The sequence below is a fragment of the Pectinophora gossypiella genome, chromosome 18 (assembly GCF_024362695.1).
Source record: "Pectinophora gossypiella chromosome 18, ilPecGoss1.1, whole genome shotgun sequence".
NCBI lineage: Eukaryota > Metazoa > Arthropoda > Insecta > Lepidoptera > Gelechiidae > Pectinophora > Pectinophora gossypiella.
This window is the reverse complement of record NC_065421.1, coordinates 14,914,415-14,933,297: the sequence shown is the minus strand read 5'-3', so window position 1 is coordinate 14,933,297 and position 18,883 is coordinate 14,914,415. Positions and strand designations below refer to the sequence as shown.

Here is an 18,883-nt window from a genome sequence, read left to right as displayed (position 1 = left end):
TTCGATAGAATAGAAAGAACTCTTAATAACTTCGAAAACCTGCGGGTTTAGGAAATTAAAAAATAAACTGGCTTTTTGCTCTTCAGTGGTCCCACTGCATGGTTTGCTAAGTCACAGTAGGTACGTACCACGCCCACACACCTCTAATACCTCCCAGGGGAGGCCTGTGCCCAGCTGTGGGACGTATGTAGGTTGTTTATGTTATGTACTTTTTCTTTGCGTAGGAAAAGTAGTATAATGTATGAGGAACGAAGTAAAAACGCCAAGTATAAAGTAATAATAAACATTTAGTATACAAGTGCAGCAGTACACGAGCGTAGCCCCTAGAAGCCGGGGTCCCAGCCGGTGGCGGCGGCGGCGTCCCTCGTGGCGTAGCACACGAGCGTGTCCCCCGGCCGCACGGCCACGGCCGCGTCCTCCAGCCGCAGGCCGCACTCCTGCTCGCGCTTGACCGTCGTCACCTCCTCCTTCAGGTGCTTCATTGATGCTAATTTACCTGACAAAGTAGTGAAGCGACCGAGTGTAGTCAAGTGACTATGCTAAACAGTCAAAAGACCGAAACTATAAAAATATTCTGTTTCGGCGTTTTACAAATGGGTCGTGGCGTTAGTCACCTCAGAATCGGAGTCATGTATGATTCTGGTTAGTCACATCACATCATTGTCAGGTTACAGTCACATCAGAGTTAGGGTATAGTCACATCGGACTTAGGTTTCAGTCACGTCGGAGTCTGGTTTATAGATGTAAAACAACCGATTTAAAACGTTTTAAACCTTATGTGGCCGTTTTAAACCCCAAATATATATTTTTTAATAAACTTGAAAACTCGCCTACAACAATAAAATAACTGTGTTTTAAACTTCATAATGGTTAATTTTTGGTCACTTGACGTTGTTGGTTCCGTAATAAAACAATGTACCTATAAGTACCACATCGATATGATTCTTATAAACCATTGTAATGATTGTAGCAAGTCAGTTCAAAATACACTCCTTGACCGAGAACACGTCTTTTCGTATAAGCAATTCCCTGCATTGTCAAGTAAACCTTAGCACCTTAACATATGGTCGAATTTCGAACCGGATTACGTGCGCGCTTACGACCTAACTATTCCGAGTTGTTTACTGCAAGATGTTCGCTGCATACAATAGATACGAAGCGCTCGAAACAGCACGGCGTAGCAAGTAGTTACCTATACTTGCGATCAACACGGGATTACGCAAAGAAGATTGAAGCTTAAATATTACGTTTTTGACTGTGTCGTCGTGAATTATCGTGCAGTATTATGTCTACACCGGAACAGTATCTATCTATATTAGAAGAAACGGCGAATTTACTACAAAAAGCCCAAGTTAATCTCAAGAAATGTCCTAAACAACGATTAACCAAGGGTTACATCGAAACTCGTATACAAACGATCAACGAATATTGGAAAACGTTTCGTACGACGCATCAAGACCTCATTAAGTGTATACCTAAAGAGAAGAAAGCTGAAGTGACATACTTTGTGAATGAAGACTACTACGTCATAGAAGATTTGTACACATGCATGTTAGCCGATCTGCGAGATTTATTAGCTAGATTTACAAATTCAAGTTTACCGGAAGGAAAAACAATTAATGAAGGACAAGTCAAGTTACCTCGCATCGAGCTACCAGCCTTCTCTGGCGTCTACGAGGAGTGGCCAGCTTTCAAGGACCTTTTCATCTCTTTGGTTCACAACAACATGTCTATAAGCAAGGTTGAGAAGTTACATTACTTGAAGAGTGTCGTGAAAGGAGAGGCAGAAGCCCTATTGAAACATATTCAAATCACTGAAGTCAATTATGACCAAGCATGGGACACACTGAGCACACGGTATGGCAGTAAACGACTTATAGTGAATTCTCTCTTGAAGAAAATGATTTTACAGAAGAAACTTCCTTCCCAAACCGCAAGCCACATAAAATCACTGTTGGATACAACTAATGAATGTCTAAACAGCTTAAAAAATATGAACATCGCGGTTGATTCTTGGGATCCTATAATTATATTTCTACTCGTACAGAAACTGGACCCAGAGTCTCATAAAGAATGGGAAGAGTTCGCATATAGTGAATGTTCAGACGAATTACCCAAGTTCGAAGATTTTGTCAAGTTTCTACAAAGCAAGTATCGCACACTAGAACTTATCACCCCACCATCAAGAGAGAAGTCCAACCCGAAGAACAAAGAACTTACAGTCCACGCATCTACCACAGAAGATGTAAGAGATAAAAGCTGTCCAGTATGTAACGAAAACCATGCGTTATATCAATGCAGGGACTTCAAGAATAAGAAATCAACGGAAAGATGGGAGTATGTAAAGAACCAAAACCTATGCTTCAACTGTCTGGCCACCGGACATTCCGCAGCAAAATGCCGCTCAAGTACATCCTGTCATACGTGTCGCAAACGTCACCATACGCTAATACACATACAGAAACCACCAAGCCCTGAATCGGCACAAGCACATCACAGCCATGTTGACGAACCCCTTCAAGCCACCAAAGATGAAACTAAAGACACGAATCTCGAATTATCATCTCACTTTGCTTCGAATAAGTCAACTGCTCTTCTGGCTACAGCTTGTGTACCTATAAGGGACATGACAGGAGGTACCACGGTTTTACGAGCGCTGGTAGATCCAGGATCTCAAGCTACATTCATCACAGAGCGAGCTGCCCAAATGCTTAAGCTAAAGAGAAGGCCAGTCAATGGATCTATATCAGGCGTGGGTTCCACGAAGACATCAGTCAAGCATGCAACTGAAATCGAGCTTCTTTCAACACATGATGAAACATTTAACTTGAAAGTGAAAGCTTATGTACTGCCTACACGAATCACCACACAATTACCATCACAAACCATTCATGCAAGCACCTGGCCTCACTTAGAAGGGCTTACTCTGGCGGATCCAAGTTTTTATCAACCAGGACGAGTCGATATGCTGCTGGGTGTTGAAGTGTGTGCCCAAATTATGAAGGGAGACATTATCAAGGGTTCACCAGGCACTCCATGTGCACAAAACACCTGCCTGGGTTGGATTCTATTTGGGAACATACAAGAGAAGACACAAGAAGACCATGTAATTGTGATGCACGCTAATCTGAATCTGGATGACTTGCTAAAAACAATGTGGGAGCTAGAAAATGAAGATGAAAGAATACAAACACAAGAAGAAAGAAAATGCGAGCAACACTATCAAGCTACACATTCCAGATCAGACGATGGGCGCTACATTGTGAGATTACCTAAGAAGACTGAAGAATTATTATCTACAAAAGGAGAAACACGAAACATTGCACTAAGAAGACTTAATCAACTAGAAAGAAGATTTGAGAAAGATGAAAGGTTACAGATAGAGTACGTGAAGGTGATGGAAGAATACCAAAGGTTAAGTCACATGGAAGAAGTTAAGGAAACCGAAATAAACAAACCAGCTGTATACTTACCTCACCATGCAGTGGTGAAGGAAGAGAAAGAAACTACAAAAGTTAGAACAGTATTCAACGCGTCACAGAAGGGAATAAACAACATAAGTCTAAATGAAGAACTACTAGTAGGTCCACAACTTCAAGATGACATGAGAAACTTAATCACAAGATGGAGAATGAAAAGGGTATGTTTCGTCGCAGACATCAAACAAATGTATCGCCAAATCTTGGTGGCACCCGAAGACCGTGACCTCCAAAGAATAGTTTGGCGAAGCAACAAGGATGCGCCTATCAAAGATTATCGCCTGACCAGAGTTACTTTTGGTTCAGCCTCTGCACCGTATCTGGCTGTCAAAACATTACATCAAGTTGCAGATGACGAAGGGCAAGACCATCCTATTGCCTCTAAAGCCATAAAGGAAGACTTTTACATGGACGATTTGATGTCAGGACGAGATAACTTACAAGATGCCATTACTACAGCAAAGGAAATAGATGAAATTCTTCAAAGGGGAGGCTTCATCTTGCAAAAGTGGTGCTCGAATAACGCTGAATTTCTGAAACAATTTGAGCCCTCACAAAGAAGCACTCATGTGAGCTTAGACATCTCCATTGATGGCACCATTCGCGCCTTGGGTGTAACCTGGAACATGGGAAGAGATATATTCAAGTACAGCCTGAACCTACCACCTATATCTGAGACAATCACCAAACGAACTATTTTGGCAGACATACAGCGACTGTTCGATCCTCTCGGATGGTTGGCGCCTGCAATATTGCCAGCAAAACTCTTAGTTCAGAAACTATGGTTACAAGGCGTTACATGGGATGAAGAAGTTGACCAAGTAACACAGAACGAATGGATTGAGCTAAGAAATAATCTACACAACATAGATGGTATTGAGATAAAGAGATGGTTACAAACTACCGAACAAGACATGGATAACGTTACAGTCCACGGATTCTGTGACGCATCAATCAAAGGATATGCAGCAGTTGCCTACATGAGAACTGTCAAGGCAGATGGTATAGTAATGACGAATATAATAGCAGCCAAAACAAGAGTCGCGCCGATTAAACCGGTGTCACTGCCTCGACTGGAGCTGTGCGGCGCTGTTCTGCTTTCCAGGCTCCTGAAACAGATTAAGAAAGCTACAAAACTACCAAACAAACAATTCTTTGCTTGGACCGATTCCACTATTGTCTTGTCATGGTTATGTGGAGATCCAGGAAGATGGCAAACTTTCGTCCGAAATCGAGTTGTCGAAATCCTTGACAATGTTGATAAAAATTGGTATCACGTACAAACCCATGACAATCCTGCGGATCGAGCCTCGCGTGGAAGCACCGTTGAAGATCTGAAAGAAAATGAATTATGGTGGAAAGGGCCACAATGGCTGTCATTGGAGGATATTAACTACACAAAACCTAATAATCTAACTACTGACGAAGAGAAGAAGAAGGAAGCCATGCAAGTTAACCTGAAAACAAAAGAAGCTAATCTAAGTACACAATTTGAAGATTTCGATAATCTAACAGAATTACTACGAGTGATTACTTACTGTAAAAGATTTTTAAAGGGAAAGAAATTAGAAGACAAAGATACAATAATAACTACAAAAGAACTAGATGAGTCTCTAAAAGCATGCATAAAAATAATACAAAACCAAAAATTTGAAGAAGAGATATCTAATCTACGAGAAAAGAAGAACGTTAAAAGAGAAAGTAAATTAAAAACATTACAACCTTACCTGGACCACGACGATATACTCAGGGTGGGCGGAAGACTGAGACATTCCGACTTAAAAGACTACAGCAAGCACCCTATAATACTTGACAGCGACAACATTATCACTGCTCTCATAGTAGCTGAAGCCCACACGAAGACCTTACACGGCGGAGTACAGTTGATGCTTGGATACTTACGAACTAAATTTTGGATATTGAAGGCTAAGAAATTAGTGAAGGCTAAAATTAGTAAATGCTTGAAATGTGCTAAGCTGAGAGCTACAGCTCAAACACAATTGATGGGAGATTTACCACGAGTGCGAGTAACACCAGCCAGACCCTTTTTAAATAGTGGTGTTGACTTTGCAGGCCCTTATCAGGTACTGATGTCAAAGGGAAGAGGGGTAAAAACCAATAAAGCCTATGTTGCAGTATTCGTATGCATGAGTATCAAGGCTATACACTTGGAATTGGTTGGAGACCTTTCAACAGAGTCATTTATTGGGGCGTTTCGCAGATTTGTGGCCAGACGTGGTAAATGTGCACATCTGTGGAGTGACCAGGGCAGAAACTTCGTTGGTGCTAACAAAGAACTTGCCGCTGCTATGACGGAGGCTAAATTACAATTTGAAGGGAAAATAGCTGAGACTCTTGCATTAGATGGCACGCAATGGCACTTTATACCAGCTTACAGTCCCCACATGGGTGGTCTATGGGAAGCGGGCGTCAAGTCTATGAAGTACCATATGAAAAGGATATTGACCTCACATCTTACATATGAAGAAATGGCTACCATCTTATGCCAAATTGAGGCGTGCCTCAATTCACGACCTCTGAGCCCCATAGACGATTCAGACCCCGATAACGTAGTAGCCCTGACTCCAGGACATTTTTTAATTGGAGAATCCCCGATCACCATTCCAAGACCGGACTTCACTGATCTTCCCACGAGTCATCTGTCTCGCTGGCAACATATACAAAAATTACTTTCCGATTTTTGGAAAAGATGGCAACAAGAGTATTTGTCTAGACTTCAGCAGAGACCTAAGTGGCTAAAGCAAACACCGGATATAGAAATTGGACACATAGTGCTTATCAAGCAAGACAACATGCCACCAGGGAAATGGGCCTTAGGGCGTGTAGTAGAAAAACATCCAGGCACAGACGGAATAACCAGAGTTTATAGTGTCAAAAGTGGTAATAATATTGTTCAGAGATCAGTTAATAAACTGTGTGTCTTGCCTATAGATACAGCGTAAATTCAACATTGTTAAAATATGTAATCTAGAAATTTTACTTTTACACAATGTTTTTTTTTTCTTTAAAATGTGGTTAAATTATTCGCATGTTTAGTTATGTTTAGCACGGAGGTTATATATATATATTTTGTTTCTTATTTACAATGAACGTGAATACAGTTGTTGGGTGTTATATACAATGATGACGATGTTTATGTTTATATAAGTTTATTATATCGTTATAAGTTTATTATATCTTTATATAAGTTTATTATATGTTAATATAATTCTCAAAATTAAATGACCTATAGGGTCCTTTGGTGGGCGGGATGTTGGTTCCGTAATAAAACAATGTACCTATAAGTACCACATCGATATGATTCTTATAAACCATTGTAATGATTGTAGCAAGTCAGTTCAAAATACACTCCTTGACCGAGAACACGTCTTTTCGTATAAGCAATTCCCTGCATTGTCAAGTAAACCTTAGCACCTTAACATACGTCATGTTTCGTATTATTAGTTTATAAAATATCAATAAATAGTCATCAAAAGCAGCCGTTTTAAACTGAAATAAATGGTTGGTTTAGGTTTTAAACGATTTTTTCGTTTTAAACGGATTGGTTTAAATGGTTTTAAACCGGCCTTACATCTATAGTCAGGTTACAGCCACTTCGGAGTCAGGTTACAGCCACTATAGAGTCAGATTACCGTTACAGTCACGTCACTTATAGGTAAAAATATAAATACGATCGCAGCAAAATAGTGTGTGTCCGTACCATCATAGATGACCTGTCCGTTCCTGATGAGCCTGTACCTCGCGTTCCGCTGCAGCGAGCCCTTGACGCAGCGGCAGCCCGCCACCGGCACGCGCTTCTTGCCCTCCGACACTGAAAACTGCTGCAAAACGTTCGCTTCACCTGCAAACAAAAACGTTGGGGGAATCAAAATATAGATATTACCTTAAATCTGTCGAAAATTCTACAGGTCGAGATTCGGAAACTATACAACTCGCGATAACTAGGCCAACTCTGGAAGCGGGAAGGGACATTCCAGAGACGTCGCTAGTCAAGGCTTCGTTCGGACACAGCGCCACACTCCGGACACTTCATACAAACAACCTCGTTTTACACAGACACTACACATTGACGTTATCAACACGCGCACCTGTGTGTATGTGACGTCTGAGGGCTGCCAATACAATATCTAATTTAACCGTTATTACTTACTTAGGTAGGTAGTACTACTTACGAAAGATGCTTTTATGATAATCAGTTAATATTTATTTGTTCATTTAGCACACAAATCACAAACAATACATTTTGAACATGGAAGATTCACAATATGAATAAATATGGCTTTACATTTGACTTAAAAATCAGTGAACTAATTAATTGCATTCATATTATTTTTACATTATTTATATGCTAGGTTCAATTTTATTGCAAATTTTGATGGACGATCACCATGAAAAATAAATATTTATAGGCGCCGCGCAGGCGTACCCAGCGCGGGCCTTTACTGTGAGATCAAATATTCGAATCCGACAAAAGAACGTCGGCGTCCAATTTCAAAATTCGAACATATAAACTAAAATGACAAAACAACAAAAACAGCGGTCCGCGCGCAGCCTTCACGATTCCAGTGCCAACTGCGGGCGAGGCCGCGAGGTAAACCTAGCTCGGACGCTGGTGGGGGGCGGGGAGTTGCCGTTCTATACGTAGTATTATTCCTTATTCTATGACAGCGCAGTAAACCTACGGTTCCCACGTGTTTTCTTACGTGTATATGTTTTTTACGCACGTAGAGATTCCTTTTGATTAGTATTACATTAAAGTACTCTGTGGCTCTGTTGTACAATACAGTAGCGACCCACCTAGGATCTCCTCGCGCTGCGTGACGGGGATGCGGGCGCTGAGCTGCAGCTTGACGTCGTCCACCAGCTTGTAGATGACGTTGTGCTGCTTGATCTCGATGTTCTTCTTCTTCGCCTCCGCCGCTAGCGCCGCGCTACACTCCACGTTGAACGCGTAGATCACTGCGTTGAACGCTTCCGCTATCTGGAATGAAGATATTTTATTGATAAAAACTCCTTGAATACTCCTAGCGGGAAAACGCACTCGTGATCGATCTGTTGTTGCGGGTGTCTATGTAAAAAAATAAAAAGAAAGTGTTGGGACGCGACCTTGCTTAGCGACATAGTCGCAAAGTCGTGAATACGACTACGCGCAACTTCTCTCGTCCATAGTAGAATACTGGAGGCGCCGATCAACGGTTGCTATCTCCCCTTTGAGATCATTACCCTGAAAGCTTCTTTTGATTCTCTCATCCCCAATAAGTCACTTAAAAATGAATTCTTAATAGAAGGTACCTCTATGTCGTTGGGCGTGACAGGGCCGACTCCATAGTGCACGAGGTCCATGCGCACGCGCTCGTGCTCGTCGTAGGTCTCCAGGATGTCCAGGATCGCCTCCACCGACCCGTCCACGTCACCTGCCCACACAAACGGCTAGTTGTATAGCAATGTTGACTTTAAACTGGCGTGTAATGTTACGTTTATTTTCCAGATTAAACCAGAAACACTTATAACTACTTGTAGTTAATTTATGAAACGAAATATTTTATTTACGGAACAACTAAAATTATGGAAACTGGGTTGAGCCATAGCGACCTTTGACGAGCAGGGCCAGCGTGGGGTGCAGGTCGGGCCGCAGCATCTTGCCGCGAGGCCCGGCCGGCCGCAGCCGCACGCGGCCCAGCGCGCGCTTGTGCGCCAGCTGCTGCTGGTACTGCTGCTGGTGCAGCGCCTCCTTCTCCTCGATGGCCGGCAGGTCCGTCGCTTGCTTCTCCTTCATGCGCTGGTTGTGCCGCCAGCGCATTACCTCGTTTGCGCGTTTCTGCGGGCATTCACGGGCCTCATACATCTTTTCCACATGATTTTATATAGTTTTAGAGGTATGTTTTTTCGTGACCAGGTATGTATAAACCAATGCGTGAGCGGCGAGGTCTACCACTCGCTGGAGACATACATCATCGTCAACCGTTTAGGTATGTCGTTGTTCACGCGGTCCGGTTACGTGAGCTGGCGATGTAGACAGGTCCGGTTGTTTACAGAAGCGATGTGTTACCTCGGAGCTGACCTCGAGCGCGACGTCCCCGGCGGCCGGCAGCTGCCGCCAGCCCAGCACGCAGGCGGGCGTGGCCGGGCCCGCCTGCGGCAGCGGCCGGCCCTCCGCCGACAGGAGGACGCGCACCTGCAAGCGTCGTCTGTTGTAGCCGCGTTTATAAGGCACACCCCGGACACCCCAATTCAAAAATTACTTACTTAGTGCCGCCGCAGCTCGTAAGTGCGAGCGAGACACGGCCTGCGCGCGCATCTCCTTATTCCTTAGCGGCTTACGGACATTGAGAAGAGTCTCAATGTCAATTTAGACTCACACGGACTCCTGGAGGAGGGGGGTTGGAGGTATATCTAGCTCGATGCCCGGAACGAATTGGTGCGGGGCGAAGAGAAGTTGCGAAACAAATTCACAAGAGCGTTACATTTAAGATTATATGGAGTATACCCCTTCCATCTGCTGATGCATCGCTTTTTGTTCTAGACATAGTTGGATATTTCCGGATTGGTCAGAAGGAACGTAGCATTAGTTTTATATGCGTATACGTAAAGTACTCAGGGGGTATATCGACAACCCTGATATACTTAAATGTCTCAAGTAGATTGTGCCGAATATTGCACAATCGACTAGTCGTCTTCCTACAATGTTCGCAGTAGGTATTGGTGGTACTAACTTCGGGAAGCACTCGCCGATAGTCCGGGCAACTCGCGCGGTTAACGAAATAGCTCATGAAAATCCGGACACAGATTTATATACATGCTCGTTGGCGGAATACACTAATATTAGTCTAAAGTATTTTAGTAAATAGGTTGCATACATTGTCGATTTGTATTATTTGTGTATTATTTGAAATGAATAAATAAAAGAGCTGACCTTCGCCCAGGCGGCGCCGGCCACCAGCACGCAGCCGCGCCGCAGCGTGCCCCGCCGCACCAGCACCGTGGCCCGCTTGCTGCAACAACGCGCTGCATTACGACGCGACTCCGGCAATCGAGTGTACTACGTTAGCAGCCAGGATGACTCGCACTATATATGTGATGATCCATTGTAATTTAATGAGTTTTTTGAAAACTTCTACTAAAAAGATCTAATCTAGAACCTCACTACGGGGGAGTCCTACTGGGAAACACGAAGACGATTCAGATCAGAAACTCTCAGACGTGATTTTACATCGGAAACGAATAAAACTCTTAAGAATCACGTAACACATTTATTTCAATACATTGAGCAGAAGTTACAGAACTCCACATTGGCACCGCGGCCGAGTGGGCCGGCGGCGCCACCGGCATGCTGCCCCGCCCCTACAACGTCTGTGGGGAGCGCTGGTCATTGTAATAAAACCCCACACAAATAATTGAATGAACTGTGTTACTTAGGATATTATATTAAATTACAAGATGCAAACGTTGAGACGCGTTGGTTTGCTCGCGCTACAGATGTGACTGACCATAAATGGTTGACTATTAGGTATGTCCCATACAACATCCACGGCTTCATCTTGCCACTCAGGAACTGCATCACGTCGCACTCACAACCCGGGAGCGACATCTTCCCGTAGTTTATCGCCTCTGACGACGAAATCACGGTATGCCTCACGTTCACCTTTGGGCATCCTACCCGTTAGCGTGAAGTTGTCGAATCTCACTCACGAGCCTCGTGGGGCAGAGGCCGGCTGGTCGCGGGCGGAGGCCCACACCACCGTCATGTACCGCTCGCCCAGCAGCTCCTCTTGCCTCGTGATCGACGTCTTGAAGTCCGAAATGTTGACGCAGTGTTCGACGGGTTAAAGGACGCCGCCTCGCGGATGTCGACGAGTGGTCGCTAGTATCAGGCGAAGATACATATCCATAGGCGGGTACAGATATACTATTTCTTCCTAACGTTTGTGTCGAACGATGACTCCGGTTCGCGTAAGATATAAGACTAATGGATATAATGTAAACGCCTCATCTGGTTTGATGTATCTGCCTGTTATTGAATACGCAAGCCTTCCGCAGCACAGATCATCTTACTTTCGGCCAATCAGATGATCAATCTGTAATGTCCTAACCAAACAAGGGATCACAAAGTGATTTTTGTGATATGTCCCCACATATCAGTGATTTCAAGACAACTGAATCAAATACGCGTGATACAAGTGTATTTCACGATAATTATTTTCGATTATCGATTTCGCTCTTAATTGGCATGTTGAAGCTTCACTATACTTATACTTACTTCCTACTGTAATAAGTAATAACGCCTATGCCGCCGTCAGTGGCACTTTGGCACGTTTCCTATAATGAATACTATGTTATTGCGTACGCCGACGACCAACTCGCGTCCAATGTGGCGTGTGTAGCCAGCAGCAGCAGCAGCAGCACTCACCCGGTGCGCGGGTCCAGCTGCGCGTCCAGCACCACGCCCTCCACGAGCCCCTGGGGGTCGGCCCGCAGCTCCATGAGCTGCGCCTGCAGCGTCAGCGCCTCCACCAGCGTGTCCAGGTTCTGCCTCTTCAGCGCCGACACGGGGATGGCCTGCACGTCGCCGCCCAGCGCCTCACACACCACGCCGTGCTGCGCCAGCGAGCGCAGCGTGGCTTCCTGGTAGTAGGAAACACGTGCATCACAGGCAATACACGCCTCAATTGTTGTAAAGCAATCGTTGGAAAGGTTGCAGGCTTTGTTAGATAAGCTACTCGAAAAATAAGATATCGTAATAACGTTAGCCTCGGGTTTAAAAAATATACATTCTAGGTTCGTGTTCATCCACGATCTCAGATGAAGAGGCGAAGCATTTTGGTTGGTACATACATTTGTGAACTAAGAATCGAATCTTAGTAGACTCCGCCGTGACATATTTTTGGGTGATCGTGAAGAAGTCTTTCATCAAATTCTAATTGCAAAAAGTCTACTTAATAATATCAAAATGTTAGAGAACAACTTGTAACCCGAATCAAAGTGGCATGCAAAGCTTGAAGGTGTGGTTGTAACACGTGAGTATCGAGTGGAGCATACCTACAATGTTCACACCCGGCTTGTCCACCTTGTTGACCGCCACCAGGATGGGCACTGCGGGCACACACACACTCAGTACGCAATCAATTTGTGTTACAAAATACTTCAGTATACAACGGTAATTATAGTGCCTAACAAGGCCACATTGAAGAAATTCTCCAAAATATTATTGTATACGAAGTAACATAGTAAAGTCAAATAGCAAAATTGCTTTTTTGGACGAATTGAGGCAATGTGGCCTTATTACCTTACGACCACAGGGAGGGGAGCACCCCGGCACACATTATATCTATCGATAGTATCGATATTGAAAAATAATCTAATAATTGATTCTATAATTATATCGAATCGACGCTGTTGTTGTGTTGTTGTTCTTGTCGATTGTTGGTTGTTTTCCAATATTGATAAGCATATCGATTTTTAGGTTATCTAGAGGTAAATCATCGATTAATGGATAATCGATTATTGGCAACACTAGTTTATATGAATGTAAGATTAATTGTATATATATGTAACGCCATGGGCAACTGTCACGTTGTAAATAATAAATGGATAAATAAATATAAAAATAAAAAAGGCATTTTTTTAGAATGTCTACTTACGATTTCTGACACTTGGCCCAGAATAACGGGGGAAATAATTAAGGCCGATTCAAAATTCAAAAATATTTAAATTTCTGCGTTCATGTACAGCCACGGGACTTACGAGATCCGTAAGGTATCCGAAATTTTCAGAAATAATAGTATGATGTACGTACCGTTGGCGTCCCTGGCCATGCGTATGGACTCCACGGTCTGGTCCATGACGCCGTCGTCGGCCGCCACCACCAGCACCACCACGTCGGTGGCCGAGGCGCCGCGGCCGCGCATGCGCGAGAAGGCGGCGTGGCCCGGCGTGTCCACGAACGTCACGCGCTCGCCGCTGGCCAGCTTCACTGCGGGCCACGACGCATGACTATGTGCTTCACATTTTATGCTCCTGGGCCAAGTTTTATTATAACTTGGTACATAATAAATTAAACAACATAAACAGACTATATGTGTACGTCCCACTGCTGGGCATAGGCCTCCTCAAAATCAACCGAAGGCCCCTTGGTCCCGGCTATTAGCCGTAAAGAAAGAAAACCCTCTACCAATCCACAGTCGAGCAGCATGGTGGAGTAAGCTCCACTAAAATAAAACTTGGTCTAAAAACGTCTTGAAACACTACCCACCTTCAAAAGCCCCGATATGCTGCGTGATCCCCCCGAACTCCTGGTCGACTACTGAGGTGTCTCGCAGCGCGTCCAGCAGCGTGGTCTTGCCGTGGTCCACGTGGCCCATCACGCACACCACGGGGGGCCGCGGCCGCAGCGCCTCGGGGGGCGCGGGGGGCGCTGGGACCGCGTCTTTGTTCTGGGGAATGGTGACAGCTTCAAATAAGGATGTATGTACCTATATAATTCGGGACTTTCGAAAGTGTTGACAGTATTGTTACATCATCTTCACACTACGCATGGAATAAGTATACAATGAAGAACTGAAATGAAATTTATTCTGTGCATGAAGTCAGTATGATATCTACTTATATTAAACCACACCATACCTCTTCCTCCTCAGCCTCTTGGTCGGGAGGCGGCACTGTTTTAAACCGGCAGCCGCAGATCTTGACAATGTCACGAACTATCTGCGGATTGTGGATCACGGTGTTGGGTGTGTATTTGGCGTCAGAGTTCTTGTCTGCAAACTCTAAGGCTTTGTAAATATGATCTGAAACAATGAAAAATAGATAATTATAGCTTGTGGTTATACTTTTTAATGACATACTGAGTACTACTAACTCCATAAGTAGGTATATTATATTGTATAAACCAGAATATAAAATATATTTTTAGCTGCAAACTAAACAAAAATAACAAATATTCATTTATTTTCAGGCAACGTAGCCCATAGGTTAGATGTATGCTGTTATGTATGGAAACTTACTCCGAGATGAATCCGGAACATTAGCACATGAATTTTAGATTATATTGTTGATACGGCCTAGCTCTTTTATAGTTTACACGTAACCATAGAATAAGGAATAATACTACGTAACGGTCTTAACAAGAGATTTTTTCCGAGTGACAAAATCATAAAATAAATAAGCGGCCAAGTACGAGTCGGACTCGCCCATGAAGGGTTCCGTAGCAGAAAGTAATATCATAATATAAAAGTTCTTGTACTTCGTTGTAACTTTGATCGATAATATTGTCTATTTTTTTAAGTTACGTTATTGACTGGATGGATCTCGCACAGGATCGGGTATTATGGAAGGACATGGGGGAGGCCTTTACCCGTCAGTGGGATCGAATAGGCTAATAATAGGGATGTGACGACCCCGTCGCCCACTGGTGAATTCAACATTGCAGTCAGTCTCCGCAGCTTGTGACGAGCTGTTGGTGAGTGACGACACCACGGAGCTGAGATCTCCCGAGAATTGGTCAGACCCTCCGTCTCCGGCTTGTCTTCACTGGGCGGCCGGAGTGGACCCTACCGGGGCCCGCAGGACACTCACCTCTGGCTTGCCTTTATTGGCCGGCCAGAGTGGGGCGTTAGAGCCATACGCTCGCAGGGTGGAAGTGAAAGATGCGTAAGTCGCGAGTTGGTGCGGCGGGTAAACCGCCTCGCAGAAAGCGGTGTACACCTCTCGACACCCTGAGCTGCTCACAACCATGTTACTATCTTGCCGTCCAGTCGCGTCGGCTAGATAGGTGGCCCATCCAGTGAGTGGCCAGACACAGCCTGCTCATTGTATCCATGTTATCAACATTGGTCGAGCAGACGCCATAGTCCCCCATAGCCTCAGTATCCGGCCCAGTTCCCTTTGTTCCTATAATCTGCAATAGTCCTACACAAACCGGGGATTGTCTTTGGGTGCACTCCCATAGTGCATACAGAGATAATCGCCTGTTGGTGTCACACAACATTAAGATTAAATTGTCTTAAGGGGCCTTTACGTGTTGGCTTCGGCCCCACGCACGCCTTCCAAAAGTCCGGGACTCCATAGGCCCAAGATATGGAAACGGCAACTATAATAAGTTATTGGTAAGTAAACATAATTAGGTACCTAAATGATGGGATTTAGATCTAACTATATGCGAGCCCATATAAGCTTGTGATAGCTAAACAAGCTAATATATAAAAAAATCATCTCCCCATACAAACCGTATCAGCTGATCGCACATTTAGTATGGGAGACCAAAATTCTCACATTTTACCACTTTGGACGAAGCTCTCGTGCAAACAATTTAGTTTAGAAAAAAAAATATATTAGAAACCTCAATATAATTTTTGTAGACCTATCCATAGATACCATATATCCATAGACCCACACATATGGGTTTGGTGAAACAAAGTTTTTGAGTTTCAGTTCTAAGTATGGGAAACCCCCAAATTTTTTTTTCTATTTTTGTGTGAAAATATTATTGCTGTTCACAGAATACATCTACTTGCCAAGTTTCAACAGTATAGCTCTTATAGTTTCGGAAAAAAGTGGCTGTGACATACGGACGGACAGATGGATTGACAGACAAGTCAAATCCATAAGGGTTCTTACGGAACCCTAACAATATAATTTGCCTAGCACACCAATGCCTAGACAACCAAAGAGTTCTTATTTATAATTATCTATTAAAAAATACTTCAGTGTTTTGCATATCAAATAGGTACTAAACTACAAATTTTATACTATATAAGATCTAGTCAGACACATACCTACATCCCGGTTGAGCACAGCAGCGAGGTCTTGCACTGTCATGTTACGCCAAATGCCCACCACCTCCGACCCTGCCTTTGGGGAGTACCGTATCACCTGCCTGCCATGGTTCTCTATTGCCTGCCAAATAAGTTGTCATGTAGAAGTGAATGCAATATAATTAAAAGTTTAGTTGAAGATATTGAAGTATCAATCGTATTATCTAAAAATTATGTAATGGAATACAAGCTTTAACCTAAGTAGATACTTGAAAAATGTGCTATGAATTGTGACTAAAACATGAATGATGATTTCAATTAGCCTAAAAACTCAGTTTGGAGTTTATTAATTTAACTATATTTATTATTCGTATACACTGAATGTTGTGGTACGTAATAAATATATTATAGATAATTGACTTCACAGTTACCTTTTCCTCCGCAGGTCTTCTCTTCTTATAGCAAGCAAATGATATTGATAACTGTCTCCATTGGTTTTCCCACGCATTACTTTTTAGTTCAGAGAATTGAAGCATAAATTCTTTTTGTATACGTCTTAATGGGGACCTTAAAATATTTGAATAAAACTTAATCACAAATAACCTCAACTGCTAGATATATTTTTTTTGCGTTGAACTTACCATCGGAATAACAAACTTTTGTACATGTTGGGAAATTATATTTTGTTCCTCATATAAATGTAATATTTTTCTATTTCTTTATATTTATTATCTCATTATTTTCATCACTTGCAACTTGTACCAGAAAGGTTATGTGTAAATTTATTCATTATATATACAAAAAAGTTATATTGATAGTATTCTTTGTTGAATACCAATTAAATTGTTTAGATTATAAAATATTTTATGTCAGTCAAAAAAGCTTTTCGGTACCTATGCTGCTAGAACTAAGAACTATAACCTCAAATTCAATAATCAAATTCGCTAATAGTCCACAGACTAATAAGAAGATACTACGTAACGTATCATCAGTCGACCGACAATACCGACATCCATAGATATTTTTTTTAGGGATATACATGGGGAAGAGTTGAATTTGGCATTTAATAGTTTTTGGTTAATCTGAGCTTTTGAGCAAAGGCAATAAAGAAAACTATTTCTTTTTTTAACATTTATCATCATCAGCCGTATGACACCCACTGCTGGGCATAGGCCTCCCCCAAGGATCTCCACGACGATCGGTCCTGCGCTGCCCGCATCCAGCGGTTTTTAACATTTATTTTGAATTTTATAAATGCTTTTTCTTCTATTGCTGACAGCCGCACTACTCAACTTTCAATCCGTCGGGTGACCTTTAAAATGTTGCACCTGTTATTTATAGCAAATCTTATAGGTGAATCAAAAAAACATCAGCAATAAATAGAGCCACAAGGTTAATGGGTCTCTAGCCTACACAATAAAGCTTCTGGATATTGCCACTTATAATCTCGATGAGAAGTTGGAGAATCACACATACACACGCACACGTTACATACAACGAAGTAACACAAGATACACGATACAGGAAATATCACGAAAATGTCACCAACAACAAAAGAGCGTGTGCGCACCGAACGACGGCCAGTAACATTGTAACAAAAAAACGTGAATGTCACGTGGTTGAGCGTTGGGCTCACGATCCGGAGGCACCGGGTTCGAATCCCGGTGGGGATATATCACAAAATCACTTTGAGACCCCTAGTTTAGTTAGGACATTACAGGCTGATCACCTTGTTGTCCGAAAGTAGGATGATCCGTGCTTCGGAAGGCACGTTAAGCCGTTGGTCCTGGTTACTACTTACTGATGTAAGTATGTAGTCGTTTGTCGTTACATAAACCATGTCAGGGACCTTTGGCGGCTCAGTAATAACCCTGAAACCAGGGTTGATGAGGTTGGTATTCCACCTCACAGCCCACACGGTAAGAAGAGAAGCTGAGCTGTCGTCAAGTCGTCATAAAATGGCGGAAGAGGTGGAAATAGGGTGCGGGAGGGGCGCGATTGACATATCCCCCGTTGCCTAGGCCAAAAACCTTTTTTTATGAAGGATATTACGAATCAGCCTTGGCTTGGCCTTAGCCGTATATATATATTTTTTTCATCAAGTCGTGTATTTGTTTGATCTTTGCTGTTTGCTTGATTGACAGTCAAAAATACACAAAAATACCTTTGTTAACAGTAGTTAAGTGCGTTTAGTTCTTTACGCGTGATTATAATTTATTAGATTTAAAAAATGTAAATGATGTAAGCATTTAAATTCTTAGACAAATATAAATGTATATAAATTAAAAGGAAATGTTTTTTATAAAAAAATATATAGGGCAATTAAGTTCACTTTTTTGCTTTTTTGTCTTTTGCGTTTCGTTTAAAACATAGTGAAGTTACATTCGTTTTTTCATATACATACATGACGGTCGAAGGTGCTAATTTTGTCTGCCTCTGCATCCACCACTGTCTGGTTAGTAATTAAATGTCGCGTAGATTACATTTGTGATGTAAAGAAAGAAAAAAATTCAAGCAGTTAATGGCTAATATTGCTCATTTACAAATATGAAGCTGAAATTCAATAATTAATTATATCAAATTACAAAAAGAAGGTTAATCAAAGACAAAATTCTCCTCGTTTCATTGAAAAAG

The 18,883-nt window shown here is 42.7% G+C and overlaps 1 protein-coding gene across 3 annotated transcripts; it reads right to left on the bottom strand.

The window, feature by feature from the left end:
• Nucleotides 1–269: 269 nt before the first annotated feature.
• LOC126374859 (translation initiation factor IF-2, mitochondrial) lies at nucleotides 270–17,156 on the bottom strand. 3 transcript variants are annotated; one of them, XM_050021618.1, is made up of 15 exons: nucleotides 16,891–17,156; nucleotides 16,681–16,836; nucleotides 16,271–16,391; nucleotides 14,121–14,284; nucleotides 13,750–13,930; nucleotides 13,294–13,470; nucleotides 12,541–12,590; nucleotides 11,908–12,122; nucleotides 10,414–10,492; nucleotides 9,550–9,675; nucleotides 9,093–9,318; nucleotides 8,793–8,914; nucleotides 8,298–8,481; nucleotides 7,201–7,341; nucleotides 270–496 (listed from the first exon to the last, which is right to left on the bottom strand). In XM_050021618.1, exons 1-15 carry the CDS (start codon nucleotides 16,891–16,893, stop codon nucleotides 324–326), a joined length of 2,118 nt encoding a protein of 705 aa, XP_049877575.1. In that variant the 5' UTR covers nucleotides 16,894–17,156; the 3' UTR covers nucleotides 270–323. The 3 variants fall into 3 exon arrangements, with proteins under 3 accessions (XP_049877575.1, XP_049877574.1, XP_049877576.1); XM_050021617.1 differs by having other exon boundaries at nucleotides 16,681–16,816; XM_050021619.1 differs by having other exon boundaries at nucleotides 9,562–9,675; nucleotides 16,681–16,816.
• Nucleotides 17,157–18,883: the final 1,727 nt, after the last annotated feature.